Here is a 15,881-nt window from a genome sequence, read left to right as displayed (position 1 = left end):
ACCCATCTTATGATTGCAGTGGAGCCACTGATTTCTTTGTGTCTGTGTGAAATCAATGCATAGCAGATTACTGAGTCACTTTTCTATTTTTTATGCTTTTTTTGTGTCCAGAAATAAAAACTAAGGGCTGTTTACAGAAAGAAACCTCTCTTTCTCTCTCAGCTTGCTGGATTTCCATGCTGTTACATCATGGGTTAAACTCATCATGTAGACATTTGGAAGACAGCAGACACAAGGGTAGCATTATTGAGAGCAAGGTCAGAAAGCTGTTAATTCTTGGCTTAGCTACTAAATTACAGTAATTACCCTCTGCATTGAATATGTACAAAAAGTTAGACAGTCGTATGTCTGTTTATATCGGGCTGCTAACGAGACAGAATTAGCTGGCCGGTTAGCAAAAGTCTGGGCCGTGAAGCAACTCAGCAAGACAATCGAATGACACAAAACCCTGAGTGCTGCCTACTGTCTGAATGTGCTCCCTTCACCCCCTATGAAATGGAAAATTAATGCTAGGATCAAAACTCCCGCTTATAGAAATTTTCAGAGGCACTGCTTCATTGGGTTTTAATGTCCATTAACCATGCTCAATTGCGTTGTCACAAGCAATTGTCTTATCTGCTAAAAAGCAGCCATAAAATGGAAAATTACAATATGTGTGAGCTATCAGCCAAGCTGTATGGCTTTGTGGTAATTTTCAATTTAGATAAAAACTCCCACTGACTGCGAACATGAAAGCCGTGCAGAATATGAATTATAAGAGGGAAAATAAGATTAAGCACCTGCATGTCAAAAGGGCAACAACACTGTTTTGACAGAAGATGTGAATGTTGACCCACTGGGTTTAGAAATTACACGCCGCCAAGAGGCACGGCAGGGACACACGCTACCAACGTTAACAAAGGTCAGACTGTCAAAGTGTTGATGAATTTCAAAATGTCTTTCAAACTGAGAAAGATAATCGGTTTAATAAAGGGAAAGTTCATGTGCTGGTGCATGTGAATTTATCTGAGATGCTGGGAAACGCTGGAAAAAATACCCTCAGCAAAACCAGTTTATTGCTCACTTTTCACTGCTTGTTTACTTTTACCTTCTGTCGTCATTACCTGTTGTAAGGCGTGGAGAAAGTTGCCATCACTACATCCCTCCCATTGATGTGAATGACATCGGTCACAGCCTGCAGGATGTTGAAGTAGAAATGGGAGTCGCCAGGGATGGAGCAGTTCAGGCGAGACTTTAAAAACGAGGTCCACTGCTTCTCCAGAACACGCGGCGATCCGCCTCGGTCGTTCTTACAAACCCTCGCCACCCGTGGAAACACCACCTGAAGAAGTCAAACGTGGGTTATATTTAAGAAGCTTAAGATTTCACCTTGAGATTTCTACAGTCACACATTTCACATCGATAATCTTATTGCTATAAGGCCTTTTTGAATGGGAGAAATTGTAGGTACACCACAATGTGTTAATCTAGGGTTTCGTCACGTTATAGCAAATTAAAGACAGAAGAAAAGTGGTGCATTTGATATGCTGTTAAACAGTCAGCACCTGGCAACAGAAAGTTTAAAGTATACGGCTTCAAATAGGCCCGAGCTCTGTAATTACAACTCTGTCGTAAGTTCACGTAGCCAGAATTGTAATTAGTTGTTGTGACACTATACTTAACAGCTATAAATCTTGCCCTGAACTGAAATTGATGGTGTGAATGGGAACAACCATGCATTTAAAACAGATCCCTACTCACACACCCACAGACAACCACACACACACCCTCACTCTTGCAAACACACCACGACCCTCCGCTTTCCCATTGAACCATGCACAAATATGAATTAAGCAATGCAGCAATTCCAGCTAAGACTCTAGAACCTGCACAGCCCCGTTCAGTGTGAAATTTTAGATTACTGAGATTACACAGTGTATCAGTGGGTCACATTTCTGCACTCGCTAATCTGTGAGCGACTTGGACGCAACTCAATACACGCATATACATAAATGGTCCAAATATACACATCGCTTCACCAAACAAACGCCTTAGTGGAGGCTTTTTAATTCACTTGTGCACTGAAAGGTTTATCCTTTTGTATTTTCTAGATAACAATGTAACAACCCGACATTAAACCTAAAGCAAACAACTTGCCACAGCGGATTTATCAGTTTGCCATAAAGCACAGACGACTGTTTACATTGTCAGGGTAGGCCAGTCTTTTTCGTAATAATAAAGAGATATCAATTCACTAAATGTTAAATTGCTCTCTGCGCCATCAGTTCTACCACCACATACATAATTATACTGACACTGCTTTCAAAACACCCGGCAGATTGAGAGGCCTGATCTGTATTCATGCTCTGCAATAACACATGGCTGTCACTTCTGGCAGTGAATCCATTATTTCTATGTTACCTCCGCTCTGTTCTCATCTCGTCCCCTCGGTCTTTCTCACTCTCTCTTATGTGTTTTCTTTCATTTATTCTGCACAATATAAAAAGAATGATTCATTTGCATAACGTATTTTCTTCTACCTGGTGTCCAATTAAACTTTTGCAGGACAGGGCCCAAACCTGGAATGAAGAGATTAATAGAAACGTTTCTGTCCCTATGGTGTAATACCTGAGAAAAGCTTGGGTTTTTTTCCCGTCTTCTTCTGATACTTTGTCTCACTTCTAAGAGACACTTGGGCGGTTTTTCTCATGGGAAACACTGAGAGGGTAGGCCAAATGGGAGCAATGCAGGATGGATGCGGACGTGCAATTCAAGTAATATATTTAGACTTCAAAATGGGATCTCAAGACATCCATATATTTTCTTTTTGAACCTATTTTAGGTGCCGTTTCCTGCCTAGTGTTTATCTGTTGCTGGAAAAGGGTTTGTCCACTTTACTGCTCCTAAAAGCCTCCTTCCCGTTATGCGTTACCCATATCCTGTTAGTTTCCTCGGGCGCTTCCTGATTCTCCCTGTAAATAGGAAGTCACCTCTGATTAGAGTTTAAAACAATAGTGTATGTGCTTACCTTTCCCATTGTATTGTACTCCATAGCAATTTCCCTAAAGAAGAAATAAATGAAGTCTCCATAATTGACTGCCTGGACAAAGTAGGGCTCTGCGAAGGGAAAAAGAAAAACTATTATGAGTCAAAGAAGCATTTTTGCTGTGACAAAACAGTTCTGACACCATATTTCACAGTAAACCGCCAGAATATCTGTCATATTATGCAGAAAGGTAGCGACTGCGAGCCTTGAGAGCCTCAAACTATCATCCATCATATTAGCAAAACAATTCACATGCGAGAAAAGGCGGATTTCTCTATTGAGTTTTGACAGACTGGACTTGTGCTTGTTTCTCCCCAGGGCAGAGTAATTTCAACACTACTTGTGCAGGCTGGCAACATGACTGCATCAAACAGAGCATGTAGCATAAATGCTCCAGCTCTTCATACCGTCATTCATACACAGAGGGACAAACACATGTTTGCACATGAATCATAAAATACAAACACGTGGTCAAGCATGCATGTCCGAACCTTAGGTTTTTTTTCTAACTTGTCAATCAGCCTGGCACTTTCCGACCACAGGGACTGTGTTTGTGTCCCCCACTCACCTTTCAGCCATTTGGAGTCATGTTTGACAGTGCGCAGAGTCGGGCTGTCTCCAAGGCTACGATAGATGACCGCATCGATCGCTAGAAAGTCTGTAACGGTGGCCGAGTACAGCTTGCCATCTGGTGAGCGAACACAGAGGGAGAAAGAGCAATAAGGAGGAAAGATGTAGACGAAGAGGGAGGAGGATGGACAAAAAGCGAAAGACACAGAGAGACATAAAGGAAAAGAAAAAAAGGTGAAGAGAGTAAAGTTAATCAAGACAGAAATGCATGAAGCCACCCAGAGATTCCTGCTCCCTGTGGTGAGATACACAAACATGTTTCAGATGATTCAGACCTGGAAAATGAATGAATCACACAACCAGAAGGCACTCTTTGATGGACAACAAACAGGCTGTACGCACTTAAACATTTGTAATTGGCCAATCTTGCAAACACTCTCCAAAAGCACAAACACTGTAGTCCTGCACTCGCATACAGTCTTCGAGCACCACAGAAAGCCAAAGTCGCACGCTTACATGCACATACATACACACACATTCTTCACAAACACAATCCACCGCTAGCATGACCTCAGCCTGCCTCAGCTATAACCACAGTGGAAACTCAAACTACATAATTGAAAGGATAGCAGTCAGAGGAACCCTGTTGATTACTCAGTGCTTCCAGCTTCTTCCAAGCAGCTCTGCTACACATTAACTGGTCAAGCTAGGCATTTACTCTTGTCCTCTACTTTAAACCGGCAGGGACAGATCATCAATACTGCCATAAATCGCTTCACAGCAAATGTGTATAGGGACTGGATGTCTTTAGCAGCCCGTGGGTTCATTGCACCAGAAGAATCTCACCACGCCGACGGAAAGATGACTCATTCTGGTCACATCCATGTGTGACTTATGTTAATCTTGAGCATTTTGAATGGAAGTGAATGAGAGACAAAGAGAATCACAGAAAATAGAAGGCGTAGACAGATGAATCTGTTACCACAGTACTATTAAAGTGTTTCCAAAAGGCTCCAATAAGAAGAGCAATGTAGCGCCAAATCGAATGACTTGCTCTAGTGCATGTAACATAGATTGGCTTTCTTTTTTGACATGTCAGAGTATTGCCATTAGAGTAAACCGCAGGGTATTAAGAAGAATATTAAATACAACCGCAACTAATCCCTCACTCAAATACACTCAACTTTCCCATCTAGCTCAAACTGTTCCCAGTGTTAAGTAACTGCAGATAGGAGAAAATTGGGATTAATGTTTTTGCCTCATGGCATTGAATGAAGAGTAGAAATATCACATAAACTATTTTAACCTTATGGAAATTTGGGTTTCTTTCATTTTAACCCAAAGGACAGTGACTGAAGTTTAAAAATCACAGTGATGTTAAATGCATTACAGATCGCTTTCAGTTTAGCATGCGCAGAAATGTTTAATCTTACCAGCAAAGAGGGCAACGTTGGCGTGCTTGGCATCATACGGACAGCGCGCCATTCCACTGATCTCCTCTCCCTGAGCCTCCAAGGTGTCAATCTAAGGTCAGGAATGAGATGAAAGGTCAAGAGGGGGTCAAAGCAAAGTGGTGTGTGGTGTCAAACAAAACAATGTACTTGAAAAAAAACTTAGGAAGTCTTGGTTCCCAGTTGGAGGTAAAACTCTAGCAGAGGAAATGTGTCAAAATGTCAAGACAATCAAAAACTATAGGGAGCACTTAAAAAGTGTTGAAGTGTGAGTCATAATAAAATAGCCCTCAAAAAGCAGCCCGAGAGTGTATCAATCTAACTAATATCACTTGTATGCCATTCTGGTGTCCTGCTGAGGGCTGCCAAAGCAACTGGGAAAATCTCAAAACTGTCATGGAGGGTGGAAAAAAAGACATTTCCGCAGCAACACGTTTCACAGTAGTGGTTTGCTTCCCCCGTCATCCTTTATCCTTCAGCTGTACTCATTTTAAAGAAGCGTTATAATGACCCTCAAGACCGATCTTCAGCCCATTTACAGCACCGCTTTCCCCTGTCCTGATTTCTAAAGCTTGCGCTTTTGTTCTGAAGAGAGGAAAAATAAATTAGCACACAGCCCTGAGCTGGGAATGTGAGAATTTTTCACAAAACCAGAGTACGGCTGCCGTTTTTTAAGTCGTATTTTGCAGCACAAACTTTTTCATGTGCTAAGAGCTCTTCCTTGGGCAATGCTTACCTCCTGATTTTGTATATTTCATAAGACATACTAATTTTAATTCTGCCCCTAGACAATCTGAAAGTTGTCTTTTCTCAGCATTGTGAGTTAAGTAATTCAATTTTGTTATTCAGTCACTCAGCAGTCTCGTTTCTTAGAACTATTTTGAGCCATTGTTCATTGTTTAAAAAGTGCTAGTTTGGGCCTCCTTAGCGCGTTGATCACTGTGAACTGGAGTCCAGTCCAGTTTGGTTACAGTGCAATTGGCAGAGCATGGCAGAAAATCAGATGTGGGTGAGAGGTCACTATCATCCCACCGTGGGTAGGCTTGTCTTCCCCAGCATGCCTCAGGACACTCTCTATGGCTTAAGCTCAGAGAAACACACACATGCACACAGAGGACAGGCTGCGCTGCGCTGACCAGAAGCTGAGGTCAAAGAAGATTACAATACACACACTTACCCAACAGTTCACAAATACATAGTCATTTTTCTTCTCTATCGCTGCTTCTATCTATCCCATACTCTTCTTCCTTGCTTCCCTTGCTCTCGACAAAGAGGTCCGTAGCTTGCCAAGGCTGCAAACTGCTTACGCCGCCCTTTCTGGTTTCTAAACAGGTCATTTTGTTTTCTATTCCTGTCTCGGCGGAAACGGTTATCATCTGCCCACTAAAAAGGTCACACACACACACACACACACACACACACACACACACACACACACTCCGGCGCAACGCTAAAAAAGCTTGCCAGAGAAATTGTTGAGGCTGATTTGGCAGAGAATATTACAAGTGACCTTTTACAACAAACACAGAGCCACCAGCGGCAGTGTATTTCTCGATTTCTCATTCCTTCTGTTTCTCCAGAAATTGTGGAAAGACAATATATGGAAGCAAGCTGGACATATATTGTTATTAGATTGGGGGGAGGGGGCTGTAATTATAGATTAGACTGAGTTAACCATAAGAGACGTGAGTAGCTGAAGGTCATGTGTGTCTACTGAATCACAGCGTCTGTGTGTACAGAGTGACATGGGAACTTAGTTAAGCTTGAAACGTCAGCAGCTTCTGTGTCAGCTACCTAACACAAACGCTCCCTCCTTCTCTGACACATCACAAATGCACACTCACATACTCTCATACCAAAGGAGCAACCCCCAGCACTCCATCTCCTCCGCTGGATTTCACCAAGGTAGTGACCTTTGTCTACTGGGTTTGGCCGGCTGTCATTAATCTATTCCTGCCGTTTGAACAGGGGAAGACACTCCCAACCCAGCCGCAGATAGCGCATGGCTTCAGTCTCCTGTCAAGTTTGCATGTGAAGAGAAACAACAGCCGACTTCCATGCCGTTGTCTAAAGCAATAACCAGTGGGGTTTTTTTGAAAGGGCAAAAGAAATCTATAAAGCAGCCACACTAAACCACAATGTTTTTTTAAACGCTACCATGAAGAAATTTGATGTCTAAGCGGCAAGATGGATTCTTATTCCTTTACCTTGTTTACCCGGAAAATGTTATTATACTGTCAACTCCACTTGCTGCAAAAAAGAAAGAAGTGCTTCAACTTAGTGGGAGCACAATTCAAAGTAATTTGAACAGTGGCGCTGTCACACTTTGTCAGGCCTGCCTTAAAAGCGCACTGATCTATAGGGATCTACTGTAGCTTAGCAGAAGAATGTACAGCAACCTTGGCTGGGAGCACAGTGCATCTAGATGAATTAATTACTACAACAGCGCATTGGTGTTTTCCATAGGCTATATGCTAATTAATTAGACAAATACAATGTAGATCCAAAACATGCCCATCAGGAGTGTTTTAATTGGTTCAGCATCAGCACCAGTATTCGGGGGGTGAGGGACATGTTCTGATTCCATGTCTCTGTTGTTTTTATGAGGACGCTTTTATGGGCTTTATTTATCATTGCTGAGGGATTTGTGAAATCTTACTGAGGACAAACATGGGGTAAACTGAACCGGTGTCCCACTTATGAAGTGTTTGCTCGGAACAGCTTCCTTGAAATATCCCAGACTTGTTTATTTAATAGAATAAGCACAGTAAAGGGCATATTTACTGAGACATATCCATTTGCAAAACTGCGCTTCCAAAATAATGCATGACTTAGGCACCTCATGAAAGGCCAGCCACTGTCAGACTATACTGGCACTGGCATACTGATACATTTTTACATGGTGACCTAAAGTCAGTAGTAGCACGCTTTTAGACCCAGAAAATTTATTTGTATGCCATCCATACACCTGCAACAACCTTCCACATCTATAAAGGTCAAGTGTACAAGTTCACACCTGGACCAGGAGCAGTTGTATAAACCAAACAAGGACATATCTCCTGGGGAGATTAATAGTCATGGCCCATTTCTCTTCAACCTGTTTCTGAGCAGTGGGAGGGTGAAAACTTTCCCCAACCACCTTTTACACCAGAGCAGGAAATTTAAGGAATTTAAGCAGCTGCTGAAAGAGATACGCGTTTAGTTTGTTTTATGGGGGAAATAAAAAAAATATATATATATATATATAAACTAAAATTACTGATCTTTTTGAATACACTTTGCTGAAGAATCCCTACACAAATATAACAATTGCTTTTGTTAATTATGTGTGGTTACTATTGAAGAGTTATTCATTAATTAATGAATGCTTTTGCAGTGTATTAAATTTGTATTGTCTTTTATTACGTGTCAGTCAGACAGCCTCTGGAAAAGCTGCAGCAAAAAATGGCATGCATGGAAGCATTTTCACCTCGTCGTTTCAAATGCAAAGAAGAAGAGATGAAATTTCCCAGTACACCTCAGTTAGCCGGTATCAGGTCTAAGACGCATCACCTGGGAGTCACTGCCTCCAAGACTCCCCACTGATTTCCCCCGCTTCACCCGGCAACAGGCGATGAAACTGACTCCAGTCATATATCAGCCCAGCTGGCCGGAGTGTTTATTATTACAACACAGCAAGGGAGTGACAGAGGGAGAAAGCAACAGAGGGAAAGATGGCGGAGTGGTGGGAGAAGTGGAGGGGGGGGATTAAGGCTGGCGGGAGAAGAGGAGAGGTAGGAGGGAGGATGAATAGAAGAAAAAAGGGAGTTGGGTGCTGTGTGGTGCTAAGGGAGAGGGCTGTGCCATGCTGCCGAGGTGTCTGCCTGTGTTTTTTCTATATGAATGCATCTGTGACAGTGCATGTTTTTTTTTTTAATGTTGACACCACCAATTGAAGAAGCAGCTAATAAAGAGAGAAAATTGGTAGGTTTGTTTAAAAAAAACATAAATGTCAGAAACTCAAAGTCAGGTAAAATCAGAGGTAACCAGGCAGGGGGTTGATGGAAAAAACAACACAAAAACCAACATGAGGTGTTGCTGGTTTGGGCGGTTGCCCTCCCTGCCCCCTCTGTCTCCCTCCTCTGTCTTCCGCCACCTTTTCTCCCCTTCCATGCCTCCCTTTCCCTCCCGCTTGCCCTCGCAGCGCTGTTGATTAATGTGGGATGAGGCTGGCCCCGAAACAGAAGCTCTTTTCAGTGCTGTCACACTGGGGAGATGGAGAGGCAAACTGTGGCCAAGGTGGATTTAACCACAAGCACATATACGCACACACAAACACACACAAATACACTTCTGACCAAGCGAAGTGGATGAGCCCAGCACGCCATCAAAGGTCTGGTATCTGCCCAGAGAGTTTGCCAGCCTGCCAGCAGTACAGTGTGTGTGTGTGTGTGTGTGTGTGTGTGTGTGTGTGTGTGTGTGTGTGTGTGTGTGTGTGTGTGTGAGAGAGAGAGAGAGAGAGAGATGCCTATTTTAAAATGTACACAGTTCACAGTCAGTGTTTGCATGGGTGCACATTTTCTTGTATATGTGTTTCGTGTGGATTTGTATCTTTGCGCCCATAATCAGTCATATTTCTTGCATTTTAAAAGGTGTCAAGACTTTCTTGTAATGATTTTGGTAATAACTCAGTTGTTTCCTGGCTAAAACAGCTATTTTATTCAACTAAACATGAGTGTTTTAGTAGGTGTGGAAGGGCAGTTGCAAACACATAAATTCACTTGGGTAAGGTAGGGCAGGGACTGAGCAAATACGAAACATGAATTTTAATGATCGGTGTTCTTTAAAGAACAATAGTTGCCTTTTTTATCATACCGTTATTGACTGAAGTTTGACTTTTAACATAAGTGATCAATAAAAAGCATCATTTTTATACCACAGGCTGTGTGTAAATGTGGAGTTCTTTTACCAAACCTCACACTGATGTACAACACTTCCCCTCCCTTCCCATTAACTTCAGCCGACTAGCAGCGACGTCAGTGCAGCAACAGCTAAAACACAAACCTTGAAACCATAACCGGAGGCGCTATAAAAGCTAACCATGCCTGATAAATGCAGAGACATAAATTCCACTTTCCCTATTGGAGGAGTCAGTGAATTGAAAGACGTCCACTTTGTGTGCTTAGCATGCTGAACCACAAAGGCAGTGGAGCGAAGAGGTCTTGCTTTTCTGGTAAGCAGATCTGCTGAACCAAAGCAGGGGCGTTTTCCCCACAGGCCACCTAGATAACATCTCTGTGTGCTTTGACCATCACAACACATCCTTATAAACCACAGAACAACACCCTTCAGGACAGGACTGCTACTAAGTCTCCCTGTCCTTTTGTCTCTATTACTGTCTGCATGTCTATCCGACTGTCCCACTGTCCCACATTCTTCCTTTTCTGTAAGGTGTCCTTCATACTGGGTCTGTCCGGACAGCAGTGCATAGTATTTGTACAGTATTACTATGATTAAACCTCTGATACTGATCTTTGGTTGGTTTCCAGAAGATTTGTCATAGAGTATGCTAAAAAAAAATTAGACAAATACCAATTAAAACTTTAATATTTTCCAATATTTTCAACTATTGCTTAGCAAACTTAGTAGGTCAGTCAAGCTGAACGAACTAAGACTATAATGGCAATTATGTTCACTTTTTCACACTGGAGCATCAGAAACATCAGATTTATGTCGACAGCAAATAAAAAAGGTTCAATTTGAACACAGCCCATCTGCTTTTAACGTTTGTTCATCTGCTTCCACGTATGCCAAACTTTAATCATCTCTCTGCATCTGCTTTTTTATTGGCATCTCTATTTTGGTGCACTAAGTCAATCTTAATGTGTACCTGTGCTCTCCTTAGTGACTCATAGGAAATAAAATGCACCATTTCTTTTCGTGGTTTTACTTTTCCTGAAGGAATCTTGATGCTATTCCATAAATTGAATATGGCCGGAAATGTGTTTTCAGGAAAAGGTTAAAACAGATCTGGCAATGTGCGAGCATGCATGAAAGCAGGTGAGATTGAGTAGTTTTCTCTGCTTCTGAACTGAGTTTGTCAAAGTACACCTGGAGGTAAAGGCACAGGAGGACGGCCTGCTGAGTTGTGAAAGTCATCTATCTATGTCCGTGGCTCCATAGCCCACCCCCTCTAAACTCTCACATGGCTGGGGTCAAAAATCCTATAAGTGTGTGTTATGTGCGTGTGTGTGTGAAAGAGCAAAATGATAGATGTGAAAAATGTCACTGAGATAAAACAAAAGTGGGCAAGAGCACAAAATAGTCATTCGTGTGTGTGTGTGTGTGTGTGTGTGTGTGTGTGTGTGTGTGTGTGTGTGTGTGTGTGTGTGTGTGTGTGTTTTCCTACCTTGTAGGTCCGACAGGAGGGGTTGAAAGCATTTGTTCCACAAACAAATAAGGTGTCTTCATTTTGCTGCAGAAGGACTTTGATGAAATTGTGACACTCATCCTTCGGGGAGAGCAGGGCAGGAAAAAAAGAAAGAGAAAAAGAAGAAAGGAAGTCCATGGTGACATCTGTATCTGTAGCCACATGTGGGCTGTTATTTTTTTGCTTTTCTGTCTTTTGAAGTGCAGCATGTGGCACGCGGTGAGCAGGGAGAGGCATATGTAACAAACACAGTATCGTGACATGCATTTGATCACGGCACATAAAGGCAAATCCGCAGGAGATTTTAATGTGCCATTTAACGTCCTCTCAAACAATAATGAAAGTGTTATTAAGTTCAGGAAAAAAATAAAGTTATACAACCACGAGATATGAAGATTCCCACTGATATGCTCTATAAATTCTGACAGCAGAAGGTTATATGAACTGCAAGAAGTGTGTTATTGCACCTTCAGGATCTTGTGTCTTTAAAATGTGTGTTAAGAGTGTCTGTGTGTGTGAGGGAGAGAGAGAGAGCAAGACAATGAAACAGAGACTGTGCGCAATTACATCAGTTACAGGTTGTCTGCCATGCAGTGTGTGACTGACAAAAAAAATTGGAAAAACTCGAGTGACGTTTGCTCTACAAATGATGTTGTAGTGTGTGTTTCCTTACCTTGTGCTTCCCTTTCATTCTGCAAGTGTCCACATCTCCCTGTCTGGACTTCCATGTCATTTTCTGTAGAAAAAGATGGAAGTTTAACTGAAGCTAAAGAGAAAAATAGCGAGTCACAAAGAAAGCAGGCTAAACAGTGAGGTGGGAGGAGGAAAAAACAGACAGCACTATGGAGCTCAATAACCCATCTATATTAAGATCAATAATCATCATTTGAGATTCTACATCATTGATTTCTCTCATGAGGCACCTGCTCTGAGGCAAACTTTATTCTAAGTTTGTTTGGAGATCATTTTACCTCCTTGAACATCGAATTTTCTGCCAGAGGGAAGGAAATACAATACTGACCCCGGATCAGAACAGACTGTCCAAGGACAGATCCGTGGACAAATCTGTGGATTAATAGGCTTGCCATCCTTGCGTGTGCACATACACACACACGCACTGCCTTGACCTGTGGATCAGCCCTCTTTTACTTGTCACTGGACTACAAACAGACATACAGGTAATTATACTTAAGTTATAGCCATGCACACAAATGTACACACACATACACACCACGTGTGTCCCTGGCTTGTGTCACCTGAGGGTCAGCTCCCAGCCGCAGGTTCAGACCACTATGTACCTGCCGCTGTTGTACAACATGTTTGGAGCTCAGCCACTGATTAAAGACCCTCAGTCATCAATCAATCTGCGCGTCTCGCACCAGCCTTTCATCTGCAGCCTGCTCTCATTAAGACCCACTTGCCAGGCTCTGACATTGAAGTGGATGAGGTGGAGGGATTGCTGGTTGTTGCATACACGAGAATGGCCTTGTCTGAATTCTGTTTGCATGCATTATGTTTAGGGCATGCGATGCCAGCAAAGAGTGGTTGAAATGGAATAAAGAGTGGGTTATTACAGTCGAGGCCCTATGTAAATATGAGGCCCCTTTTTGGAATAATTTGAAACTATACAATGGGATCTTCTTCACCTCTGCATCCATATTGTCTTTCTTCTGCTACTCATCTAACCTTTGCTTTCGCTCTCCATTTCCTGCTCCTCCCCCTTCTCCTTCCTCCCTCTCGCTCTTCTTCCGCTGTCCCCTCAGCTTCCGTTACGCACCCATCAGACCTCTGGCTGTCCCACTGATGAGCGTGGATGACGCAAGCTAGCTGATTGATTAAATAATCTTCTTAACAGGGTCACCATTGCGAACGCGCCAGGTCCAATCGGTGAGCGGGTGAGTAAGACTGCTGGCAGGCACACAAATGCACCCACATGCACATACGTACACACTGTTGCAGTCAGAGTGAGGTTACGCTGTCAATCACGCAGAGAACAACACATCCTCAAAGAGGCAGACGTCTCACTCACCTTACTGAAAAATATCTCTTCACTGTTGGCAGTGTCTGTGTCCACTGTGTATATATGATCCCTGCAAGTGATTGAGGGAAAGCGAGTGAGGAAGGGAGAAAGAGATTGGGAGAAAGAAGAGGGAGAGATGAGAAGAGGTCAGACAGCAGCAGACAGTCAAAATTCAACAAACAATAAACCCATTTCTTTTCTTCCCTCTCTGTTTTCCCCCTGCAGGCAGCAAACAGCGTCAGAAAATGGGGCTTTGTATAAACTTTGTTCAAACTTCAAAAAATGACAATAAACAAAAGGAGGCCAGATCTATTTGCTCTGTCAGACAGAAACAGTCAACAAAGGTTCGGAGCGCCGTGGCGCAGGCCTGGGGACAAAAGCCTCTTTGTCCCAGAGAAAGGTCTTGGTGGGGAGTGAGGGAGGAGGGAAGGCTTGAGACGGGAGGTGCCAAGTCACTCAGAGCTGTTCAGGTCAATTAAGCCTAGTGTTTGAGCCACAGGAAATCTATACTAACACTCATTATAGCTCAGACAAGAAGACTTATGTGTGTTGGCCTGGAAATATACAAGCTTCTCCTGCGTTACACAGACCAGGCATAAAGGCCCCAGCAGGGCATATGGAAGACATAAAAATCACAAGGGTTAACTACATCTCAGACAGACAGACAAGGCTAGTTGACCAGCCATGCCGCTACACCTTCTTACCGTGGAGAATTGGGGTGCGGACATGGAGAGGGAGGATACAATGGTGTAGAGGTGGGAGGTAGAAGGTGTAGAGGTGGCATGAAAGGAAGAGTCAGAAAGAAAAGCTTTCTTTTGAGGAGAGAACCAAAGGTGACCGTGCCAAACGATGTAACCGCTTTAATTTGTTGAAGATTAGCTGTTGAACGTGTTTTTAATCAAAGTGTGTAACAGTGGCATCATCTGACTCACGGCTTAATTATATTCCAGCTCCCCAACCTGCGCTTAGCCAGCCTGCCTGCCTTGCTCTCTCATTAACTAAATCTAATAAAGTCTTTGGAGGAACAGGCATCTTGAAATGAATCCACTTATATCGCTTTCCTGGGGGCCACCTCAGTCTCATTGAGGATAAAACCCAGTCTACTGTACATTATCAGCCACAATTCTTAAATTGAATAATTAATCTTTAAGAGTGGTTGAAATTAGGAAAACATTTCAGCTTTCATCACATTTCCAGAGAGGCCGGGGGCTAAATACCTGTTTTTTCTGTCGGTTTAACTTCTGAAATTTCTCAAAGAAACTGTAAAATACATCATATGAATCTTTTTTTCATTTCTCCACACTGAGGCTGTTTATGGTTTCTATAGTAACTGTCCACTGATCAGACCTATCAGTATAAAAAAAATATACATAATCAATATCATCACTGTCATGTAAAGCACAAAAATTCCTTTAGCAAATTGCCATTTACCATTTAAAAACAAAAAATGTCACCCGTTTTTCATCCCTTCTCAAACAAATTTTCCACAACAGCGCACTCAAAAGTCCATTTTTATGGACAATACTGACTAATTTCAAAGTTGGCCTGTGGATTACCTCTTATAACTAAATGTTTGTGATTATTGCTTTCAGCTGAAATAAAAAGAAAACCCTTTTCATGAAAAAAGCCAAGAGCAAAGTCAGCTTTAGGTCACTCAGATTCATCCCGTGGCCTTCCTTCCAAGTTCCTTTGCTCAAGCAAATGCCAGATGCTGACTGTCGCTGCGCAGTCTGCCATGATTAAAAACTGAGCAACAACAAGTTACAGGTTGTTGCGGCTCAGGCCAAAACCACAATCTCCCCTCCAAAATGTTTTTCATTAGGCCTAACTGGTTCCACTGCCATTGAACTGCTCTGTGCTAATTGTTCTGGACTGATTTTCCCGGGTCAGTCGGTCTTGCCTTTTTCAGTATCCCTTTCACTGCAGTCAGAATTACATGTTCTAGAGTAAATGTGAATATTTAAAAAGCTGGCTTATAAAAATCAGCACCACTACATTTAAAATAGTGGAAAAACAGAGACACATTTAAATGGAGATGAAACACACGAGGTGATAAAAACGGTGGACGATGATCACTAAAATGTTCTGATTTGTCTCCTTAAGTTCAGCAAGTTAACTTGTTTTATCTTTATATTAAAATTCAAACTTCATAAAGCTATTAAATCAAAGGATTACTTAGCGGATTTATTGCAACCCCCTGGGTTATTTTACTGTCTGCAAATTTAAAGCAGCTCACGAGCAATCTGTAATTGACTTCTCCATAATTTTCAGTAGTAACCATCCCAGCGATTCTCCCTGACTTGTGCCTCTCTTATCCCGGTGCTGACAAAGTCCTCTGGGCTGAGGCCTTCCCGCCGCAGGTTTCTGGTTCCAGCAGAGATTAGAGCGAGCCAAGCGATGAGGCGT

General features: G+C 42.5%; 1 protein-coding gene across 3 annotated transcripts in view; it reads right to left on the bottom strand.

Annotated features, from left to right (window-relative positions):
* The window catches only part of sema6a (sema domain, transmembrane domain (TM), and cytoplasmic domain, (semaphorin) 6A), a 107,143-nt gene that overhangs the window by 33,025 nt on the left and 58,237 nt on the right, over window positions 1-15,881 (bottom strand). For all 3 annotated transcript variants that reach the window (XM_012918067.3, XM_004547095.4, XM_004547096.3), the window contains exons 4-10: window positions 13,485-13,545; window positions 12,129-12,191; window positions 11,435-11,536; window positions 5,029-5,119; window positions 3,594-3,713; window positions 3,008-3,096; window positions 1,104-1,321 (exon numbers count right to left, since the gene is read on the bottom strand). In XM_012918067.3, coding sequence (XP_012773521.1) covers window positions 1,104-1,321; window positions 3,008-3,096; window positions 3,594-3,713; window positions 5,029-5,119; window positions 11,435-11,536; window positions 12,129-12,191; window positions 13,485-13,545 — 744 coding nt within the window. The remainder of the gene's footprint in view (window positions 1-1,103; window positions 1,322-3,007; window positions 3,097-3,593; window positions 3,714-5,028; window positions 5,120-11,434; window positions 11,537-12,128; window positions 12,192-13,484; window positions 13,546-15,881) is intronic.

This window comes from Maylandia zebra, linkage group LG12, assembly GCF_041146795.1.
Source record: "Maylandia zebra isolate NMK-2024a linkage group LG12, Mzebra_GT3a, whole genome shotgun sequence".
Classification (NCBI taxonomy): Eukaryota; Metazoa; Chordata; class Actinopteri; order Cichliformes; family Cichlidae; genus Maylandia; species Maylandia zebra.
This window is presented reverse-complemented; position numbering and strand designations above follow the sequence as displayed.